We start from the raw sequence: 21,455 nt of genomic DNA, 5'->3' as shown, positions 1-21,455 counted from the left end.
TCTACTAATGACTTAAGTATTTTTAACAAAGCACACTGTATATTACCATGTGTATTAACTCCTCCCAGATTTCTTATTAAATATAAGATCCATCACTAATAAGACATTCTTGATAAATTAATTGTTAAAAGAATTGTTTTAAATGCCGATAATTATTGGTAAAAGATTTCGCTAGTTTTGAGATGCAATTATTTAAGGTAGATATGTATAGTTCCATCCTTTGTGCACTTATATATAGACCTCCCAATTATCATAAGTATTTTATTTTGTGATACCGAAGTTTGATAGTCTTTTAATTTAGGTGATTTTAACATTCATGTTTGTTGTCCCAGTAAGCCTCTAGTTAGAGACTTTCAACATTTGTTGGACAGTTTTAACCTTACTCAATCTGTGGTCGGCTTCACTCATAAGCAGGGCCACACTTTGGATTTGGTTTTGTCATGGGGTATCCCTGTTTGTGGCTTAGTTATAGACAATATTTGTCTTTCTGACCATTTTCCTATTATTTTTCATGTTTCATTTTCTGGGTCAGTTTCCACTCCTAAGCCATTAGGTCGTCGTGCTCGCTCTTTAAATTCTTCATCAGCCTGCAAGTTTTCCGAGGAATATAACAACTCCATGTTAGCTCAAACCATAGAGTTTTCACAATCTAGTTTAGGGATAGACAAGTTGGTATCTTGTTTTAACTGTGTGTGTAATGATATCTTGGACTATATTGCTCCTTTGTGAAACCTAAAGTTAGATCTCAGCTATGGCTTAATATGGAAAGCCGGATACTTAGAAAGAAATGGAGAAAAGCAGAGATGAGGTGGAAAAAATATAGGCTTCAGATATCTTATGATATGCTTAAAGAATGTATGATTTCTTATCAAAATTATGTCAAGACAGCTAAAGTTCAGTATTTTTCAGATTTAATTTCATGAAACTCTCATAGTCCTAAAGTTTTATTTCAAACAATAAATACAGTTCTAAATCCTGTTCTCGTCACTTTTCCTGATGAATCAATGACAGCATGTGAACATTTTTTACATTTTTTTAAGAAGAAAATTGATACTATTAGATCTAGCATTTCCATTGTTGATCCTGATCTTAGTCATGATCAATCTCCTTTTGTTTTTTCTAGTTCGGCCAATCTAGGTAAGTTTGAGCCCGTCACTCTCTCTTATCTGGTGTCTGTTGTCCAACATCTGAACCCTGCTTATTGTTCTTTAGATGTTATTCCCCCTCGCTTTTTGAGACAGGTTGTTGGTTCAAGTCTTTTGTCAATAGTGAATAATAGTTTGATAAATAGTAAAGTCCCGTCTTATTTTAAGCACGCTGTGGTGCAACCCTTTCTTAAAAAGTCTAGTCTGCACCCTTCTGTTTTAGATAATTACAGGCCGATTTTGAAATTACCTCTGTTATCGAAAAATTTTGAGAAGGTTGTGTATAATCAGATCTCTAAATTTTTAAATGACAATAAGATCTTTGATAATTTTCAGTCAGGTTTTAGATCAAAACATAGTATTGAATCTGCACTTCTTAAAGTGTCAAATGATTTGTTAATGGCTGTAGATTCAGGAAACTGTGCTGTTTAAGTGCTCCTTGATCTAAGCGCTGCTTTTGACACTATAGATCATAATATGCTTCTAAATCGCTTAAGTCAGTGGGTGCGGATTTGGGAGAGTGCACTTCTAATTTGAAGGAGAGAACATTTGCTGTTGAAATAGGAAATTATACCTCTATGTCTGTTCCCATCTCCTCTGGTGTTCCTCAAGGCTTTATTCTTGGACCTATTTTGTTTTCTGTATATATGTTTCCTTTGGGTTTGATTTGTCAAAAACACAATATTGCATATCATTGCTATGCTGATGACACTCAGCTGTATCTCCCTTTAAAGCCTTATGATAATTCTTCTTTAACTTATCTGTTTGATTGTTTGAAAGATATCAAAAGATGGATGGCTGTTAACCTTCTCCAGATCAACAAATCCAAATATGAAGTGGTAGTGTTTGGCCCTCCTGATTCAGCTACAAAATTAATTAATCAACTTCGACCTTTATCTACTAACTTAAACACTCATGTGAGAATTCTTGGTGTAATTTTTTATTCCAAATTAAAATTTGATGAGCAAATTAATTCAGTGGTAAAAGGTAGCTTTTTTCAACTTAGGGCCATTGCTAAAATGAAACATCTTCTTTCATTCAGAAATCTGGAGATTGTTATTCATATGTTTATTTCATCCAGACTGGACTATTAATAAACTATGTAATTCTTTGTATTTGGGGATATCAAATACTCTATTATCATGTTTACAGTTAGTGCAAAATGCAGCAGCTAGACTTCTGACGGGCACTATGATGCACACAAGTATTTCTCCATTTTTAGCCTCTTTGCATTGGCTCCCAGTTAAATACAGAGTTCAGTTTAAGGTACTTTTAACGGTTTTTAAGTGTTTGCATGGACTGGCACCAGATTATATTTTAGATCTCTTACATCAACATCAAACCGCTAGACTTTTAAGATCTTCACAGAGTTTGCTTTTAAGTGTCTCTAAATCCTGTTTGAAAACCAAAGGGGATCGTGCCTTTTCTGTTGCGGCCCCTCGCCTTTGGAATAGTCTGCCGATTCATATTAGATCATGTGATAGTATTGAGTCTTTTAAGTCTCAGTTGAGGACCAAAATGTATGTATTACGTAGGTAGTAACTGGAAGTTGACCCTTATGACCTGGGTCAGGGTAAAGAGATGCACTGTAAAAGCTCCAGGAAATTGCAGGTGGCCACTGCACTTTCCATAAGAGAGCTTGAATATTTGCTAAGGCATGAAGTATAAACATAGTGCTTTAAGGAAAATGTATGTATCTTCCATCCATGCATTTTTGAAACTGCTTATACTGGTGAGGGTCACAGGGAAGCCAGAGCTGATCCCAGCAGGCATAGGGTGCAAGGCAGGAGTACCCCTAGGAGGGGACACCAGTCCATCACTGGGCAACACACACAATTTAGAGAGACCAATTAACCTAACCTTGTCTTTGGACAGTAGGAGGAAACAGGAGTGCCCAGAGAAAACCTAAATGGACACGGGGAGAATATGCAAACTCCACACAGACAGGCACCCCAGAGCTGTAAGGCAGCAGTGCATGCCATTGAGCCACCCTGTGTGTATCTTCGTTTAAACTAAATTGAAAATTGTTGTTGGGTAGAATTGACTGGAAGATGTCATATTGGCTGCAAACTTTGAACTTATTGAGACCTTCTGTAGAAGAGTCTCACTCCACATGATGACATAAAGGATCTTAAGAATGGTCTAATGACTTGTTGTTGAAGTTGAGTACGTGCATGTAAAAGCTAAGCTTCTAAGAATTAAAGATAGGAATATAAGGTGCTAAAACCACATTCTTGTAGAATTTGTTGAAATGTTCCACTGTGCTAGAAATAAGGAACTGAACTATATGATCACCATATCTGGAAATGTGTAGATTCATGCTCACTTGAGCCACTTCATATAAAAAGTGTCTGTTTCCACCTGAACTTGCCTTCTTTCCTCAAACCACAGAATAAAGCATATTGACTACTTCAAACCCAAACCTGAAGCTCTGTTTCTTCGACAATATAAAAAAAAAATAGCAACAGCAACATATTACATAGAAAGTGTATCAAACGGTAAGTTCTCACAAGTTGGCTCTTAATACTTTTTCATAATATTAAGCAGAACCAATAGAAGTTGTTGGCTGGGCATATATTACTTTCTGTAGATATCCATTGCTTCAGGATTGATTTGAAGGATACAACTTCGGTCTGGCAGGAGAAATTACAGAAACATTGATGAATACTAAAAATGATAGTCATCTATTTTTGGAAGCCCTTTGTAGGTGGAAATAATGAAAACAATAGTTCAGCATTACTGGGAAGTAGGATACAAAATAAGGCCAATATCTACCATGTGTCTGTAATGACTAAAGTGCCAATATTCAAAAGCCAGATGTTTGGAATGCTGTTTCCCTGTTTATTTAATTTTGTTGCTTGTATATAGATATTGCGATTTTTGGGAGTCTGATTTAAGTGGCTGTAATTTTTTTCTGGAGGTCAAATTTTAGTTTTTTCTTTTTACACAAATTCATAACACTTTGACGTTGCATTATTCAGTGTCAATAATCTATTTGGAGCACTAGATTTAGTTTTTTTTACAATTTCTTTTGTTTTACTTCATTTTTTTTATTTCTGTACTAACTCTGGTCGGGCAAACATAATTAATTATGTTATGTTCTGAATCTCCAGTTTGTGCTGAGTTATTCCATATAAGATACTTGCCTTTAATCCTTGTAGTTACAGAGTTAAAAGTACAAATATGACAAAAGTAGAATCAGGTGAAAATGGAGGGGAACCTCAGAGGGTTAAAGGAAATTAGAATATCTAATTAAAACACTGTTGTTTGTAGTCTTGTATGTTTGTATGCATTCTTATGAATCTGACAAACACCACATGTCTCAAAGCTACCATACATTTGACAATTGTTTGACCATGTATTCTATTCCTCTCCTCTTTTTCAGGATTTCTGCTGAGATTATCGTATGGTAAGTCAGTGTCACTATCAATTTTAGTTTATATTTTTAACACTAGGGGACCATAAACATGAAGCATTTTAAGACCACATTAGTCATTAATCAGGTCAATTGATGTTTCTTATTCTTGTCATTTTCTACAGATCAATTGTACAAATTGTCTTTCTTTTTCACCTATTTATAATTTCTGAGATTCTTCAGTCAGTCTATGAAATATAATGTACTGTGTGATTATCAGTAAACACACTTTGTCTCTTGCAGGTCCAAGCAAAAAGGGATTTGAAATAAAGACTGAAAATGGTAAGATATGCTGGTATAAATTAATCAAATATTTAACCTTTTTTCCTGTTTCTATATTTGCAAAGCTATCTCACAAATATAAATATTTCTTTGCTGAACAATTTTACAGTATTAACAAAATTATTATTAGTAGTATTAGTAGTATTGGCAGCAGTAGTAGTTTTATAATTATATATATTCATAATTGTTACATTTTATGTACTTGTTAACAACAGTTGCTGTCCACCAACTTGTTGATTAACCCCATGATGAACTAAAATAGGGGTGATGGTTGCCTATGCTAGATACATATATTTAACATTTGTAGATATCCCTGGTGTTCAAGTGAAACCCATTGGCAGCACCTGTCTTTTTTCCTGACTCAGCTCTGCTAATATTATTTAACATCTCACTGTATCATTTTCTCCTGCTGCTCTTTTCCACATCCTTCTTCTCAGATATCACTAATACGTGGAAAACATGAGATCTGACAAGTGATATCTAAATAAAATAGTGTTCTGCTCTGCATAGTGTTTTTAAAAAAAGGTTTCCCATACCCAAGTGAATTGGTTTAGGATGCCTTCCTGTACTAACATCCATTGCATTAACTATGTATTACTGTCTACTGTCTAACTATAGCCTCATTAATGATATGTATCTCTTGCAGAGTCAATCATTTTGCTATTTAATACTGTGAAGCATAATCTCATTAACGGTGGGTTCCCAGAATAGTTCCTGTGACATGCTCTAGTGTGAAATGGGAATTCTCTTCTCAACTTTATGTGTCATTTAAATGTAAACAATCTTAAGGAAAGTTGTATGACTTATTTTTTCAACAATGTGCTCTGTCTCTGTCATTTTGTCTCTGTAGGCAGTAGTTGCTGGTTTTGGTCCACTGGCATCCTTTATTGGTGCTGCAGAGGGTGTAGCTCTACAGGCTGACAACGGCCAGTTCCTCAGCTGTATTGAGCGAAGCTCTATTTATAACATAGAGGCTGCCAAGAGCACCAAAGACCCCTGGTGCAAATTCATAGTGGAGAAAGTCAATGATTTGAAAGTCCGTCTCAAAGATCAGAGAGGTGTTTATCTCAGTCGAATTAACAGGGGTGATGTCAACCATATCGAGGCAGCCAAGGCTATGCCTGATGTTTACTGTGAGTTCAGTGTTTTCAACAAGAATGGGAAAGTTGTTTTTAGAGCCGACAATGGCCTGTTCTTAAGCCGAATTTATCGGAGTAATCAGAACATTGAGGCTGCTAAAGAAGGTGTTGATGTATGTTGTGAATTTTCACCAAGTATTGGAGATGTTATCAGCCCCAAGTTTGAAATTGTTGATATAGATTTCGGCAAAATCCCAGACCTGAGTGACAAGCCCTCTGTGGTTAAAAGCGATTACTACATTAATGAAAGCAGTGTGAACCAATCCCACACCTTCAAACTAAACTGGCAGGACACAGTCACAGAGACCACGACCTGGACTCATACCTGGGGGCTGTCCACTACCGTGTCTTCTGATTTTAAGTTCTTAAGTGCCTCAGTCACCATCTCATACTCTGGAGAATATGGCACCAGCTCCTCAAAAGAGAGAACCATCTCCATGGCAGAAGAGACTACCATCACCATTCCTCCCAAAACCAAGATCATAGTGAAGCTGATGGTCAACAAGGATGATCATGCTGAGATTCCCTTCACAGCTACAATCAAGAAGACCAAGGCCAGTGGAGAGGTTGAGATGCTCACTGAGAAAGGCACCTGGAAGGGTGTGGCTTACGAAAATGTAAGGCTTAAAATCGAGGAAGCTGAAGTGTAAGAACAGGTTTACATTCAGAATAACTAGTTCACAAGTTCAAAGCAAAACAACCCTGTGACTTATTAATGTAATCAAAGGCAGCAAAATGGCTGTAATGTTGATATTATTTTTGTCTTTTGGTATTCTGGGATACTTTTCATGTAAGCTTTGCTTAAATTTCATATCTTTCATATTGAGATTAATGGGATCAATTACTTTCTAGCTTTGATTTCTATAAATGAAACTCAAACTGTATCATTATCTTTTTTTCCCATCTGTGTGGGCAAATTTATTTGAATTATTTTTCCAAATAAAGACAATTCTTTAAACACCTTATTGGTTCTCATCATTTTTAAACATCATACATAATTCTCCAGAAAAAAAACAAGCATAAAGGTCATTGCACAGAGTTTCTGAACATTGCCAAGCATCTTATGCAGAGTAATTATTGTCTCCCCCAGTTGGGCAGTATCAGTGACTGCACCCCGCTCACTCAACCAACCACCCTTTTATTATTTTTATTTCATTTGCAAGTAGCATAATAACCCAAATATGAGATGTATGCAAATTAATATTAAACTTAAACATATTAAGTAACAGATTGGTTTCAGCTTCTGATTTTGATCTTCTATATACTTCAGAGGTTGTCAGCAAACACATATATTGGTTATAATATTCTTCTCCACAAAAACATGCTTTTTGGTACTTTCAGTTAGTGACACTGCAATTTCCAATGACACTGCAAGATACCACACGATATCAGTGTCCTATGTACAGTGAGGGGAAAAAGTATTTGATCCCCTGTTGATTTTGTACGTTTGCCCACTGACAAAGAAATGATCAGTCTATAATTGTAATGGTAGGTGTATTTTAACAGTGAGGGACAAAATAACAACAAAAAAATCCAGAAAAACGCATTTCAAGAAAGTTATACATTTATTTGCATGTTAAGGAGGGAAATAAGTATTTGATCCCCTATCAATCAGCAAGATTTCTGGCTCCCAGGTGTCTTTAATACAGGTAACGAGCTCACACACACCCAAAACATCAGTGAGCCACCACCATGCTTTACAGTGGGGATGGTATTCTTTTCACTATAGGCCTTGCTGACCCCTCTCCAAACATTTTGGTATTTTGGTCTCGTCACTTCAAATTACAGTGTGCCAGAAGCTGTGAGGTGTGTCAAGGTGTTGTCGAGCATATTGTAACTGGGCTTTTTTGTGGCATTGGCACAGTAAAGGCTTCTTTCTGGCAACTCGACCATGCAGCTCATTTTTGTTCAAGTGTCGTCGTATTGTGCTCCTTGAAACAACCACACAGTCTTTTTCCAGAGCAGCCTGTATTTCTCCTGATGTTACCTGTGGGATTTTCTTTGTATCTCGAACAATTCTTCTGGCAGTTGTGGCTGAAATCTTTCTTGGTCTACCTGATCTTGGCTTGGTATCAAGAGATCCCCGAATGTTCCACTTCTTAATAAATGATTGAACAGTACTGAATGGCATTTTCAAGGCTTTGGATATCTTTTTATATACAAGTTAGTTCCGGTCCTCGAATCTGATTGGACGAGACACGTTCCATGAGCACTGATGGTCTGACACCATCAGCACTTGGACGCTTCACTGTGTGTATCACTCTGCCACATTAACCATTGAAAACAAGGGGCTCGTGACACTGGATACATCAAAGTTTTCCTCATCGATTTTGATCGATATTAGCTTCTTTGTTTATTGAATTGTATATGAGTCACCGCACATACTTGTAACTACACATGCTCTTGCTTTCCTCTCTCTCTCTCTCTCTCTATCTTACTCACACACAATGTTTTAGAATTCCGGAGGTAAGCGCATCATTTAAACTGCAACAGCACATCCTGCTCTGTGGCGTAAGAAAGTAGTTCCATACACAAGTGTATTTTTTTATGACAGTCCTAAGTCTTTTTTCTCTCTTTTTTAATTTCTTGTTTGTGTCACTGCACGGCTGCTGCTGGCGCGCTGATTGGGTGCTCATTGGCTGCAGCCGTGTTGTCGGCTGGAGGCAATGAGCACCGAAGCGATTGTGACATCAGCAGCAGCTGTGCTTCATCTATTTATTCTCTCTCTCGTCTCCCTAGTAGGAGGAGGTTGTCCGGAGAATCAAGGACAGAAGTCCAGTCGACACGGCTGCCCTGAGCTCCCATTTGTTTGTTTTCTTTGTCTATTTACGTTCTGTAACTTTCTTTGATTTGTGTTTGTTGTGGCAAGAAGCCGACTTGTGTTTTCCCGAACCCTAATTAAAGCCCTGACAACGCCAGCAACCCAAAGACTCCCTCTATTTTTTTGCCCGGCGTTCACACTGTTGTATATAAGCAATATCACACTCGGAATCGTGCGATATGGCCCTACATCAGCACTGTTGTGATTACCTACGGCACTCGGCCTATGGCCTTGTGCCTGCGGACGAATCACTCTTGCTCGTGTGATATTTCTTAAATATCTTTATAAAGTTCCATTACCTTGTTACGCAGGTCTTTTGACAGTTCTTTTCTGCTCCCCATGGTTCAGTATCTAGCCTGCTCAGTGCATCCACATGAGAGCTAACAAACTCATCGACTATTTATACACAGACACTAATTGCAATTTCAAAAGCCACAAGTGTGGGAAATTATCCTTTAATTGCCATTTTAACCTGTGTGTGTCTGTAACAAGGCCAAACATTCAAGGGTATTTAAACTTTTGATCCGGGCCATTTGGGTGATTTCTGTTATCATTATGATTTAAAAAGGAGCCAAACAACTATGTGATAATAAATGGCTTCATATGATCACTATCCTTAAATAAAAGGCAGTTTTATTGCATGAACAGTCATTTTTTCAAAATCAATGCCACAATTTCAACATTTTTGCCAGGGTATGCAAACTGTATGTGTTTGTGTGGCTGTGATTGGTTGCTTCCGGGGGTCAGGGGTTTTTCCCCGCACAGGAACACGGGGTGCGCCGTGATTGGGGGAGCTAGTCACGGGAGGCGAACTAATAAATAGGGGTTCCCGGTTCCCACATGGCAGTAAAATTGGAGTTGTAGTAGAGTGTTACTGTAATGGTGTGTGCAGGGCATGTTAACTGTGTGGATTTATTGAAAATAAAAAGGGACTTGTGTTGCATCCTGAGATATGAGTCGGGCTCATCTCTGGCAAAACCCTCGGAGCGTTACATTGGTGTCAGAAGTGTGTGAAACGAGCCTGCGTCAGGCCATTCTCGGTGAAGAGATGGAAGAGCAGCGCGAAGGTGCGCTGTAATGACGGGGGAGTAGTGTAGCAATCTCGAGCTTCGCTAAGAGGCCTGGGCCTTTTAGTGATGCGGTAAGATCGTTGCTTTGTGGCGCGGGAGAACAGAGTTCGAGTTCCTGTTGCGGCTGGAACCCCCGAGTCGTTACAGTGGTATCAGAAATGGCGACTCACAGGGACTACCCTCCATATCCTGACGAGCTGAGTGAGGTGAAAGTCGAACCGGGAACCCAGGCTGCAATGCCGGAGTGCTACGGAATGAGCCCTGCTGACACAGAAACCTCCCACTTTCGATGGTGAGTCCAGTTAGGAGACTTATATCACTCAGTTCAAGATTGCCAGTAAATTGAATAATTGGAGTGAGGAAGATAAAGGGGCATAGGGGCGCTGAGTCTGAGGGGGTAAGCGACGAAGATCCTAGCTGAGGGGACTGCACAGAGCTGCTGTAACTTTAAAGAACTCTGTCAGACTCTCTCACTGCGATATGGGGTGGAGCAAAAAGCAGCGGTCGATAAAGTCCAGTTCAAAGCCAGGAGGAGAGAGCCCAGGCAGATGCTGCAGGCGTGGGGTCGGAATTGCAGGACCAGATGGTGACGGAGCAGTTTATCGAGGGCTTAGAAAATGCTGATCTCCACATCCAACTCAAACTAAAATCCCCCAGTACATTGCAAGAGGCTTTATTGGCTGCAATTCAGGTTGAGACTGTGTATTGGACTGAGAAAAATAGCTATGCTTTAATGAAAACACATGTGTGCGGAGCTGAAAACATGGCCGCTGCTGTGCACAAAGATGCTGTGGGAGGGAACGCCCACTTCGAAAGCGAGGCAACCAGTGACATGATGGCCAGTGACAACTTGAGCAGAAAGTATGGCAGTGAAGTTAAATACATTGCTTTCCCTATGAGACTGGGCTGTGAGACTGCTATTATGAATCAGCCTGCGTTATTCCCTATGGAGAGACATTCAAATAATAATGTGAGTTCGTGCATGAGCCCCCACAATGTCGCAGCAACACCACAAATAGGGATGAACTGGCCTTTGGGGAACCCCATAGCGCCCCCCACCAGCCTTCATTGATGCAACCCCAGATGCCAGCTACTCACCTGGGACCCTCCACAATGCAGAATTGGTCTCCTCAACAATTCAGCCAGACCCAGAGTGACCTGAGAGAGGTGGTCAGAGGTCAGAGGTGGTAGTCACACATGAGGCCTGGATTGCTGATGTGGAAGATGAACTGATCTTGAGCCTTGATTTTCTGCGGGCAACTCAATGCTGCCTGGACTTGGGCCAAGAACAGACTGGTAATAGGGCCCCAAGGGCAGCAGTTTCATGTCGGGTTAGTGACATGCCGGCGTAGAAAGCCTCACCGCCCTGGTGCACCAAGCTCCTCTCCAGCTAATCGTATGACGCAGGCAATGATGGAAATGTGTGAGCTGGGAAGCCATTGCTTAAGCGAGGAACAAGCGGGAGCCATACGCCACCTGGTGGAGGAATTTTATGATTTCTTTCCCCAACGTGAAGGTGATAGTGGGCGCAAGGGGTTAGTACAACACCATATCGACACCGGTGGTGCTGCACCCATTCGGCTGCCACTGGATGGAGGATAATGACAAACGGGTCTGTGGAGTCAGGGTTATAAGAGAGACGGCGGAGCAGCCACCGGAGGAGTGGACAAGTGAGCAACTGGCTGCCCTGCAGAAGGCTGACAGTGACATTGCATCCCTTGGGAATTGGAAGCAAGAGGTCAGAGGCCTACATGGGAAGAAATCACCCCACATGGAGCCATAGTGAAGGCACTATGGGCTCAATGGAATAGTTTGGAATTGTAAGACGGGGTGCTCTATCAGAAGTGGTGAGCGCCAGTGGGAGATTGCACTGTTTGGCAGTTAGTGGTACCCACTGCTATTCAGCCCTCTGTTTTAAGAGTTGCAAATGACCTTCCAACGGCAGGACACTTTGGAATTACTAAAACCTTACAGCGGGTGCGGCAGCGCTTTTACTGGGTGCGCTGTAAAAGGGATATGGAGAGCTGGTGCTGACGCTGTGATGCCTGCACAGCGAAAAAAGGGCTCCAACAGCAGGCAAGAGCTCCAGTGCACCAGTATAATGTAGGTGAGCCTATGGAGAGAGAATCCATTGACGTTCTTGAGCCTCTGCCGACCACGGAGTGAGGCAATCGCTTCGTTTCGATTGCTATGCACTATTTTTTAAAATGGCCTGAGGCCTATGCACTGCCCAACCAAGAGGCGGCAGTTGTGGCAGAAGCTCTTGTGGGACAGTTCTTCACTCACTTCGGAGTGCCAGGTGAGCTCCACAGTGACCAAGGACGAACCTTTGAGTCTGGGGTCTTACGGGAGGTCTGCATACTTCTGAGAATACAGAAGACATGCACCACGGCTCTGCATCCCCAGAGTGACGGCATGGTGGAGCGGTACAATCGCACTCTGGAGGTACAACTATCCCTTTTCGTGGAACAACACCAGCGTGATTGGGACACACACCTTCCCCTGCTACTCATGGTGTGCAGGACTGCAGTCTACCAGACTACTGGCTGCACCCCTGCAACCATCATGTTTGGCTGGGAGCTCAGAACGCCCACTGGACTGCTTTATGGCAGGCCGCCTGATGAGGACACCACTACAGGGCTGGAACTGGAGTACGTGCACCAACTACAGGACCGCATTGATAAGATTCATCTGTTTGCACGACAGCATATGAGAACACAGTCCGACCGTCAAAAACACCTGTATGATGTGCATGCCAGAGAGACTCACTTCGAGCCGGGTGCCATGGTGTGGGTTTACTCGCCATGCAAGAGAAGAGGCAGGTGCCCAAAACTCACCAGTTCCTGGGTGGGCCCATGAGATCTCTGATGTAGTGTACTGGGTGGAGATGCCAGGCAGGCGACGGAGTGTCATACTGCATCAAGATCGGCTGGCGCCATACCGTCCGAAGGAGGCGGCCGAGAGGAATATCCAAGGTAATGCATGACTCATCCCTCAACTTACCAGCCCTGCAACTGCAACTACTGATAACACGCTGCAGAGAGCAGGCCACAGGCTGTTCTGGAGGGGGGGGCAGAAGGGGTTAACTCACCGGTTGCACCGGAGAACATTGTCTCTGCGCCAGTGACCTCTCCCCGGAGTGTACGCCGAATGCTGCGCCAGAGGGGGAGGAAGAAGAGGAAAGCATGTGTCCCATGGTCAAGCTGGGACAACAGGAGACTCCTGATGGCATTGTGCCTGGCACAAGTGGAACTGTGGCCCCACACCAACCACGGAGGGCCACAAGGGTCCATAAGGACTGTCCTTTCTGTTAAGACTCTGATGTACTGTTATGTTAAAAAAATAAAATAAAAGGGGTGTTCAGTGCTGTGGAAATGTTAAGCCGATTTTCTGAAATAGTTGATGCCACATCATTCAGGATGAATGAAGCTAAGGGGGGGGGCAATGTAGCTTGCCACAGCACTGTAGGGCGTCATTATGTGTATGTGTATGTGTTTATGTGGCTGTGTTTGGTTGCTTCCGGGGGTCAGGAGTTGGCCCATGCGGGAACATGGGGTGCGCCATGATTGGGGGAGCCAGTCACGGGGTGCGAACTAATAAATGGGGGTGCCCGGTTCCCGCGTGGCAGTGGCAATTGATTTTGTAGTAGAGTGTATTAGAGTGTTACTGTAATGGTGTGTGCAGGGCATGTTAACTGTGTGGATTTATTGAAAATAAAAGGGACTTGTGTTGCATCCTGAGATATGAGTCATCTCTGGCAAAAACCCCAGAGGGCTACAATATGTACTTAATGAATTCAAATAAATTAAACAGTGAATTGAGTCACTGCAATTTAATCAGATTCATTCAGGTGTACCCATTATGTGTATGATCAACTAACTTAGTTGTTGTTACATACATAAAAGCAACAATTAATAGATTCAAGTTACCTAATCCAGTTAAGTTCATTTTAATTAACTGAGTTTAATTTGTCTTGTGAAAATGCCTGGTACTGATAAATAGAGAATGCTGTTGTTCAAGAACAAAATAAATCACTAACCTTTCTCCCGAGTTTTAGTCGATAAAGTAATGATCACTCCAAGCAATGACAGATTCTTCTCAGCTGTCTTTTTTATCAACTAGAACCCTAAGCTAACACAGTAAAATTGTGTTCCTTACTATCAACTCAATTAATGAACATGCTGGCTTCAAATTGTTTTGTCTTTGTAACCAACACTAATGATGACTATTGCTTTCAGAACTTAAATTGTTCTTAGAAGAACTTAACTCAGTGTTTTTTGCCTTGAAATGCAAACATTTCTCAAAAACTGTCCACAAAAAGTGTTTTTCACAGGTTTGCAAGTAAACAGCTTAGCAACAGCTTAAGCAAACAAAAACACATTTTTCAACACATCAAAAAGTTGACATGGCTCAAAAATAAAGATGAATGGATTCATTCCAGAAATTCGTTTTTGAGCATCTGGACCTTGGCTGAAAGCCTGTGTGCATCAAATTCCATCAGGATCTGTTGAAGAAATGCAAAAGTGTACTTGAGGGCTGATGGGTAGCTCAAGCTCAAATCATAGATAGCCCCCAATTTTTGGTCAGGTTTGATACGTTTTTAAATCAGAGCGACTGTGCATCATTTATGTATTTTGACCCAACCTATAATGTTATCGGCTGGTTAATTTTCAGTCCCTTGTTGCACACAAATGTCAAAGGTTTAGCCTTGCTCCATGCAAATGTTAGAATAAACTAATCCAATCCTGAAATAGTTTTTCAGTTATGAATGGTAGTCTATCATGTCCATAATATGTATAGTACATAATGTGCATCAAGGTCTGGATGTGGACAGACCACTGGTAGAAGAGTCAGATAAAACTTTTAGCTGAAATTAAGGGAACATTTTATTTCTTGGTTTACATACCAGTCCTTTGAAATAAAGGAATGTACAACACTGTTTACCAACTTTCAACAAGAGGTGATTAGATTCCAAAATGTCTAATTAAGAATTCACTCAAAAATAGATTTTAAATGAGTCTATGCAAAAGGGAGCACTGAAAAACTAAACCTGCAAAAACAGACATTTGCAGTCTACCCAAGGGTTACTGATTAGGACTGAAGATATTTCTTCCAATGCTACATAAAATAAAGGAAAGTTGGGACTACTTACTAGGTAATCCTTTATGAGATTCTCAGGAACTTCACTGAGGTACACAGCAAGCGATTTAAGGATGCAAGCTCTCCTGGTTGCTATGGTATCATTCTGAAAAATAGAAAAGGAAATATGACCAAACAACACTTCAGTTATATAGAGAAGATGGATAGAAACATTCCATAAAACAATTAAGCACAAATCTGGTCAATGGCAGCCATTATGTAACTTATTTTGCATTCTGCTGTTCCTCCTTTTTTCCAGAAGACTGGACAGTTTGGTGGAGTAGTAGTCCAGTTGTGACAAACTTTGGGATCAATGGGATGGTGGTGATGCGAGTGAACTCCGCACTTATCTAGGAGGAGGATTTTTAACAAGAAACAATACTGAGAGGAATTAAAAATAAAATCTTAAAATAACCTTAAGGTCCCCTTAAGGTTGTTGTAAGATTTTTGTTTTAATTCCTCTCAGTATTGTTCCTTTAATTTAATGACAGCATTTAAAGATCTGCCAACCATATAACAGACAAACAAGCTATTATTAGTTTCATTATTCAATACATGAAGCAAAGACAATATGCAGAGTAAAAGGAATTAAATAACACATCAGCAATGTAAGCGAAGACACTTAAAATTGTTGTGTGCATATGCACAACATTCCTCAACCTGTCCACCAGAAAACAATACAGTATGCATATACTTTGGATAACAACTCCTTTATTACTTTGTTTTTACATTAACCTGGTGTTCTGGTATCAAGATGCTCCCTGATAGGCTTTTTATCAATGTAAAGTGCAAGTAAATTATTGTTATGCGGGTTCATTGCACTCAATGTTATTATGTGGAACCTACCTGGTAGTTGGCCAATGAAGGGTTGCGTATTTGGCGTAATGTGGGAGGTCCCATAGAGAGTTAGTGTTCCCATGTTAATAGAGTTCAGTTGATTGCTCGCTGGTTCCTGGTCTGGACATCTCTGATTACGTGCTGGACTGGGGCAAGAGCGGCACCCCATATTCTACGCCAGCAGGTCTGTGTGCTATCTTGACATTAATAAAGAGTTAAACTGGATACTTTGTCGTGTGGATGTAATTAAACCTCGATTCTAAGATACCCTTAAACTGCATGAACACGACATTATTCATAAATAAAAACAACCTCTGTAGCTAACTGAAAACATAAGTATATGTAGCTCATTGTTGTTTACTTTAGCTCTCAATACAAAAAGAAAAGATTTAATTAATAAATAACATGAACAGCAGCACAGTCAATTAATAAAGCCTAAAATAATAGTGCACTTTTTGTTCTAGCTAACCTTGCTATGCTGTGCATGGCTACAATAAGACATCACACACGTTAGTTTTGTTTCAACACTCAGATATGAGTGCTCACCCATAGCCGCAGGAACTGCTGTATGCCTTCCCCCCTTCTTCCACTGACACTGGAGAGGATTCACCAGGAAGAAGCTCGAGTTCTCCTGATCGTCCCACAGTGGCCGAGACAATTGTGGTTCGCAACGCTGGCACAGATGATCAGCGCGGATCCATGGCAGCTTCTGCTTCGATGGGATTTACTGAGCCAAGCAGAGGGACTGTTGTGGCACCCCAACCCAGCACAGCTGCAGTTGTGGGTTTGGCCCCTGAAAGCATCGCCTGATGTCTCTGGGGCTGCCTGTGAATGTCGTGGAAACGCTGCAATCGGCTAAGGCCCCCTCCACCAGGGCCCAAGTGGTCAGCTTTTCAGAACTGGTGTATAGAGAGGCGTGTGGATCCCGTGTTGTCCCCCATGTCGACAATCCTGTGCTTCCTGAAAGTTTATCTTGCCGCCATCTCGACATGTCACGATAAAATTGACTATGTTTCCCCAGGAGTGCATTTCCTGGCGATCCAGTTTCTGAAAGGTGCGAGACGCTTGAGACCACCGATAAAGGGGACAATTCCAGCCTGGGACTTTGATTAGTGCTGAATGGACTTAGAGGTGCTCCCTTTGAGCCCATCTCCACAACAGAGCTCCGCTTCCTCTCGCTCAAGGTAGCTTTTCTTGTAGTGATAACATCGGCAAGGAGAATTAGTGAAATTCACGCCTTGTCTGTGGACAAAGCCTGTCTGATCTTCTCGGGAAGCAACGACAGAGTTCCTCTCAGGACGAACCCAGCCTTCCTGCCAAAGGTAGTGTCGGCGTTACACATAAACTAGCCTGCTGTCCTGGAGTCTTTTCATCCCCATCCACACGAATCGAATGAGGAAAACAGACTACATATACTCTGTCCTGTCCAGGCTTTGAGGTGCTACATGTGGAGGACTGTGCAGAGCCGCAAATCCGACCAGCTGTTTGCTACGGTTCCATCACTAGAGGGCGGGCGGTTTCAAAACAGCGACTGGTTCACGCGATCCGGCTCACCTATGAGACTGCTAATGTTCCCATGCCTAACACATTTCAGCACACTCAACAAGGGGACGAGTCACGTCGTGGGCTCTCTTTCACGGTGCCACACTTAAACCAGGCACCCAGGTACTTAAAACTGATAGCCCTCAGGCGCCGTGAGGCTCTGCTATCCTTGTCATAGTGGGTTTAGGCTTAGTCAGGTGTCAGGACTCGCGACAGCTCTGGTGTAGTCTTCCCATTCGGTAATGGCGGTCCTCTTGTTATCAGTCTGGTGGTAATTTATATTTGGTCATTAACAGCTGTTTGGCGTTTCTGGGCTGAAATATAGTCCACACTCTTTGGAACATTTGACCATGATTCTTTTCTAAGTGGACATGAGGGTGGTCATGCTAGCTGTAAATCTTTTCATTACAGATACTGAACAAAAACAGCATTTTTCTTTTGTGACTCATGAATCGGGCAAGCACAATCTCAACAATCTTGACTTGGCACTGCCTCTTTGAGATTAACACTGTGGCAAAGATTGTAGGTATTGGGCATTTCACAAACTGGTATGTTCTCATTCCCTTTTAATACTCTGCACTCGAGTGTCCTGGCAAATTATGTTTTTAGAGATGAGCTTTGTCAGACACTTGCATGCGGAATTATATTTTATTTTGTAGTAAAAGGGAATGCATGTTTTGTTTTCCTTACACCTTAAAACAACTAATTCTCTTCTGTTCCAATGATAATCTCTTTTTGTGAAAAGCTTTTCTCTTTGATATCTGCTTCCATTTGTTAAAAGGTAATTCATAAAACATAATCACTTGTGCCTGTGATTCATGGTTTATGAATGGAACATAAATGGGCTGAGTCATTATTGATTCATTTAAAGCATATTGTTTACTTAATATGCTGTTAAGTCCCTTTGACTAAAATAGATTTAACAGAAGATTGCTTATTTTGTTCCTTGAATATACTGTATTTTGGCTAAATAACCTATACATCATATTATGGAGTTTGTTCTTCTCTCAACAAGAGTGCCTTCTAGAGGTTATATACTATAGAGATTCAGATGATTTTCTATATTACTCTAAAGTAGAAAATCATGTACACTAGCTGGGTAACCTCTTTTCAAAATAATACAATTTAAATTGTTTATGTCTAATTATCTGTTGTGTAAGATTCATTATCTGTTGTCAGAAAAGAGCAGTTGTAATAACTCTAACCATTATAACAGGACAGGTGTGTGTGAGAGAGAGATCTATACTGTCAGAAAGTCTTAGAATTCCTAATCTTGTTTTTAGATTTGATTTAATTGAAGTAAATATTATTCTTAGTTTGCCTTAATTGTAGTTAATTCAGTCCATCTGTTGTGTGGTTAGACTAGATTGAAGGAAAGGTGACCTTGTTTGGGAATCTGGAGGTGGAGTCAGTGAGTCAGTGAGGTGTCAATTGGTGGCCAGAAGCTGAACACAAAGGTATTTACATTTTTGTACAATTGCTAGCACCCATTTCTCAATACTTAGGTCACTTTTTCAAAACTCTTCACACAGTTCTCCTAACCAACTTTCAGCTCGGCACAGCAGTTCATTTCACATCCAAAATGCACTAAAACTACCAAAACAATTCATACATGTCTCAAATCAACTAATTCTTCCATAACACAAACAAAATTGTCACCCAACAAGCACACTTTATCACTCATAAAACAATTACCTAAAAAACACTAACAACAGGTAGCATTACACAATGTTTTCTTTTGTAACATTTCTTTACAAAACAAGAATGACACCTCTCTACTGTTTAGAATTCACTGCAGTATATGTTACAGGAATGAATTAGACATGATGCAATATGCTTCAATACGTTTTTTTGACGGCATTACGGCATTGAGTGATTCCAAAATACAATAATTTGTATATACACCATCTACCGACACAGATACAGTAGCAATGCTAGTCAACCCTGTCTTCTGCATTTTGCCACAGGTTCTCATTCACATCACATCTTATGTCATCTTGGGCAATACACCTAGGAAAGAATCTTTTGGCATGCCTGGTCCATCCCTGGCAATCTTCTGCAGATATGTCCAGGCATCCAACATTCATTGCGTCCAGGAGGGACATTTGACCATGTGGATGGTGGTCATAAACCTTCCACCTCCATGAGGAAAATAATTCACCTATGGCAGTGATTCCCAACCTGTGGGCCACGGCCCACTAGAGGGTGTGGCATCCATGGATCTTACTTGTTTGTCCAGCACATCCCACAGATGCTCGATTGGATTGAGATCTGGGGAACTTGGAGGCCAAGTCAACACCTTGAACTCGTGATTCATCAGACCAGGCCACCTTCTTCCATTGCTCCGTGGTCCAGTTCTGATGCTCACATGCCCATTGTAGGTGCTTCCAGCAGTGGACAGGTCTACAGCTACACAGCCCCATACACATCAAACTGCGATGCACTGTGTGTTCTGACACCTTTCTATCAGAACCAGCATTAACTTTTTCAGCAATTTGAGTCACAGTAGCTCGTCTGTTGGATTGGACCACACAGGCCAGCCTTTGCTCCCCACATGCATCAATGAGCCTTGGCCGCCCATGACCCTGTAGCCGGTTCACCGCTTTTCCTTCCTTGGACCACTTTTGATAGGTACTGAACACTGCAGACCGGGAACACCCCACAAGAGCTGCAGTTTTGGAGATGCTCTGACCCAGTCGTCTAGCCATCACAATTTGGCCCTTGTCAAAGTCGCTCAGATCCTTACACTTGCCCATTTTTCCTGCTTCTAACACATCAACTTTGAGGACAAAATGTTCACTTGCTGCCTAATATATCCCACCCACTGACAGGTGCCATGATAACGAGATTATCAGTGTTATTCACTTCACCTGTCAGTGGTCATAATGTTATGGCTGATCGGTGTATATGTCCTAATGACAAACACATTTTTTGAGGAAACAAATCTCTGAAAATCAATCAAGCAGTACTCAGCAGGTGTGGAAAGATATATATTGGTAAACCTATTGACTCAGTTACTTAGAGAAATTCATTCTTATTACACTAAAATTGAAATCGACTATAGACAGGGAAACCAAAATACATTAGATAGAAATAGAAAATAGCTAAAACTGCTATAATTACTTACAGTAAATGGCAGTTTAATTGAAAGATACTTGGTTATCTTGCATGGCTCAGAATACTCAGTGTGGAGTAAAAGGAAGGGAACAAAACATTTGCTATTATCCCTTGATTTATTTATTTTTAAATCACTTTTAAAGTTGTATGTTTTAAAGTGCTTCAGTGTTTTCTATGGAAGTGCATTAGTGCCACAGAAAAAAGCAACATTATGAGATAACACTGGGTTCTTTCGCAATAATTATTGTTTTGTATCATGTGGTTTACACTTAAAATGAGTAGGAGTGGAGAGCAGAAGGCCAGAACAGTTTTGCTGGGTGTTCGAGTTGCCTACTGTTCCAAAGGTGTACTGTATATGAAAATGGCTTTGCCCCAGAAATAAATTCACAATTATGTTATATACTCATAGCCAGTAGAGGTCAGGCCACCTATATTCCTGGGGCAGACTGTTTTACAGAATGGAGCACACCGACTATCCCGATGATTTAATCTATGAAAAGTGCAAAACGCCGTGCTCCAGAAATATTTCAATAATGAAATGTCATAGTGTTGTGCACATCGGTATTTTTTGCTGTTTCAGTACATACAATTATTCCACTGAGCTATGGCAATGGCAATAGTGGCAGTGACGATAATAAGAAGGAAAAGAATGATAATAGTAATAATAATAATAATAATAATAATAATAATGTATTATAGTAGTCTCTATGGGTGTTGATGTTTATGCTTTCTATCCATTATACTTGAGGATAGTTTGATATTTGATAGACAGTGGGATATCACTTGCATTCAAGGCTGGACATTGTTTTTGAAAAAATAGCATGTTGTACACTGTTGTTTAGTCAAACATTAATTTGAAAGACTAGTAAATGAAGACCACAGCCCAAGAGTCTTCATTCATAAACTGTAAAACATGCCATGATATAGAACAATACTTATTGCAAAATA

The 21,455-nt window shown here is 40.8% G+C and overlaps 1 protein-coding gene across 1 annotated transcript; it reads left to right on the top strand.

Moving 5' to 3' along the window:
* Positions 1–3,554: 3,554 nt before the first annotated feature.
* On the top strand, positions 3,555–6,842 carry LOC136750115 (aerolysin-like protein). Its single transcript, XM_066704917.1, has 4 exons — positions 3,555–3,643; positions 4,531–4,554; positions 4,804–4,842; positions 5,693–6,842. The coding sequence occupies exons 3-4, from the start codon at positions 4,840–4,842 to the stop codon at positions 6,629–6,631; spliced, it is 942 nt and encodes a 313-aa protein (XP_066561014.1). The 5' UTR covers positions 3,555–3,643; positions 4,531–4,554; positions 4,804–4,839; the 3' UTR covers positions 6,632–6,842.
* The last annotated feature ends 14,613 nt before the right edge of the window (positions 6,843–21,455 follow it).

The sequence above is a fragment of the Amia ocellicauda genome, chromosome 1 (genome assembly GCF_036373705.1).
Source record: "Amia ocellicauda isolate fAmiCal2 chromosome 1, fAmiCal2.hap1, whole genome shotgun sequence".
NCBI lineage: Eukaryota > Metazoa > Chordata > Actinopteri > Amiiformes > Amiidae > Amia > Amia ocellicauda.
The sequence above is the reverse complement of the archived record's forward strand: the minus strand, read 5'-3'. Positions and strand labels throughout refer to the sequence as shown.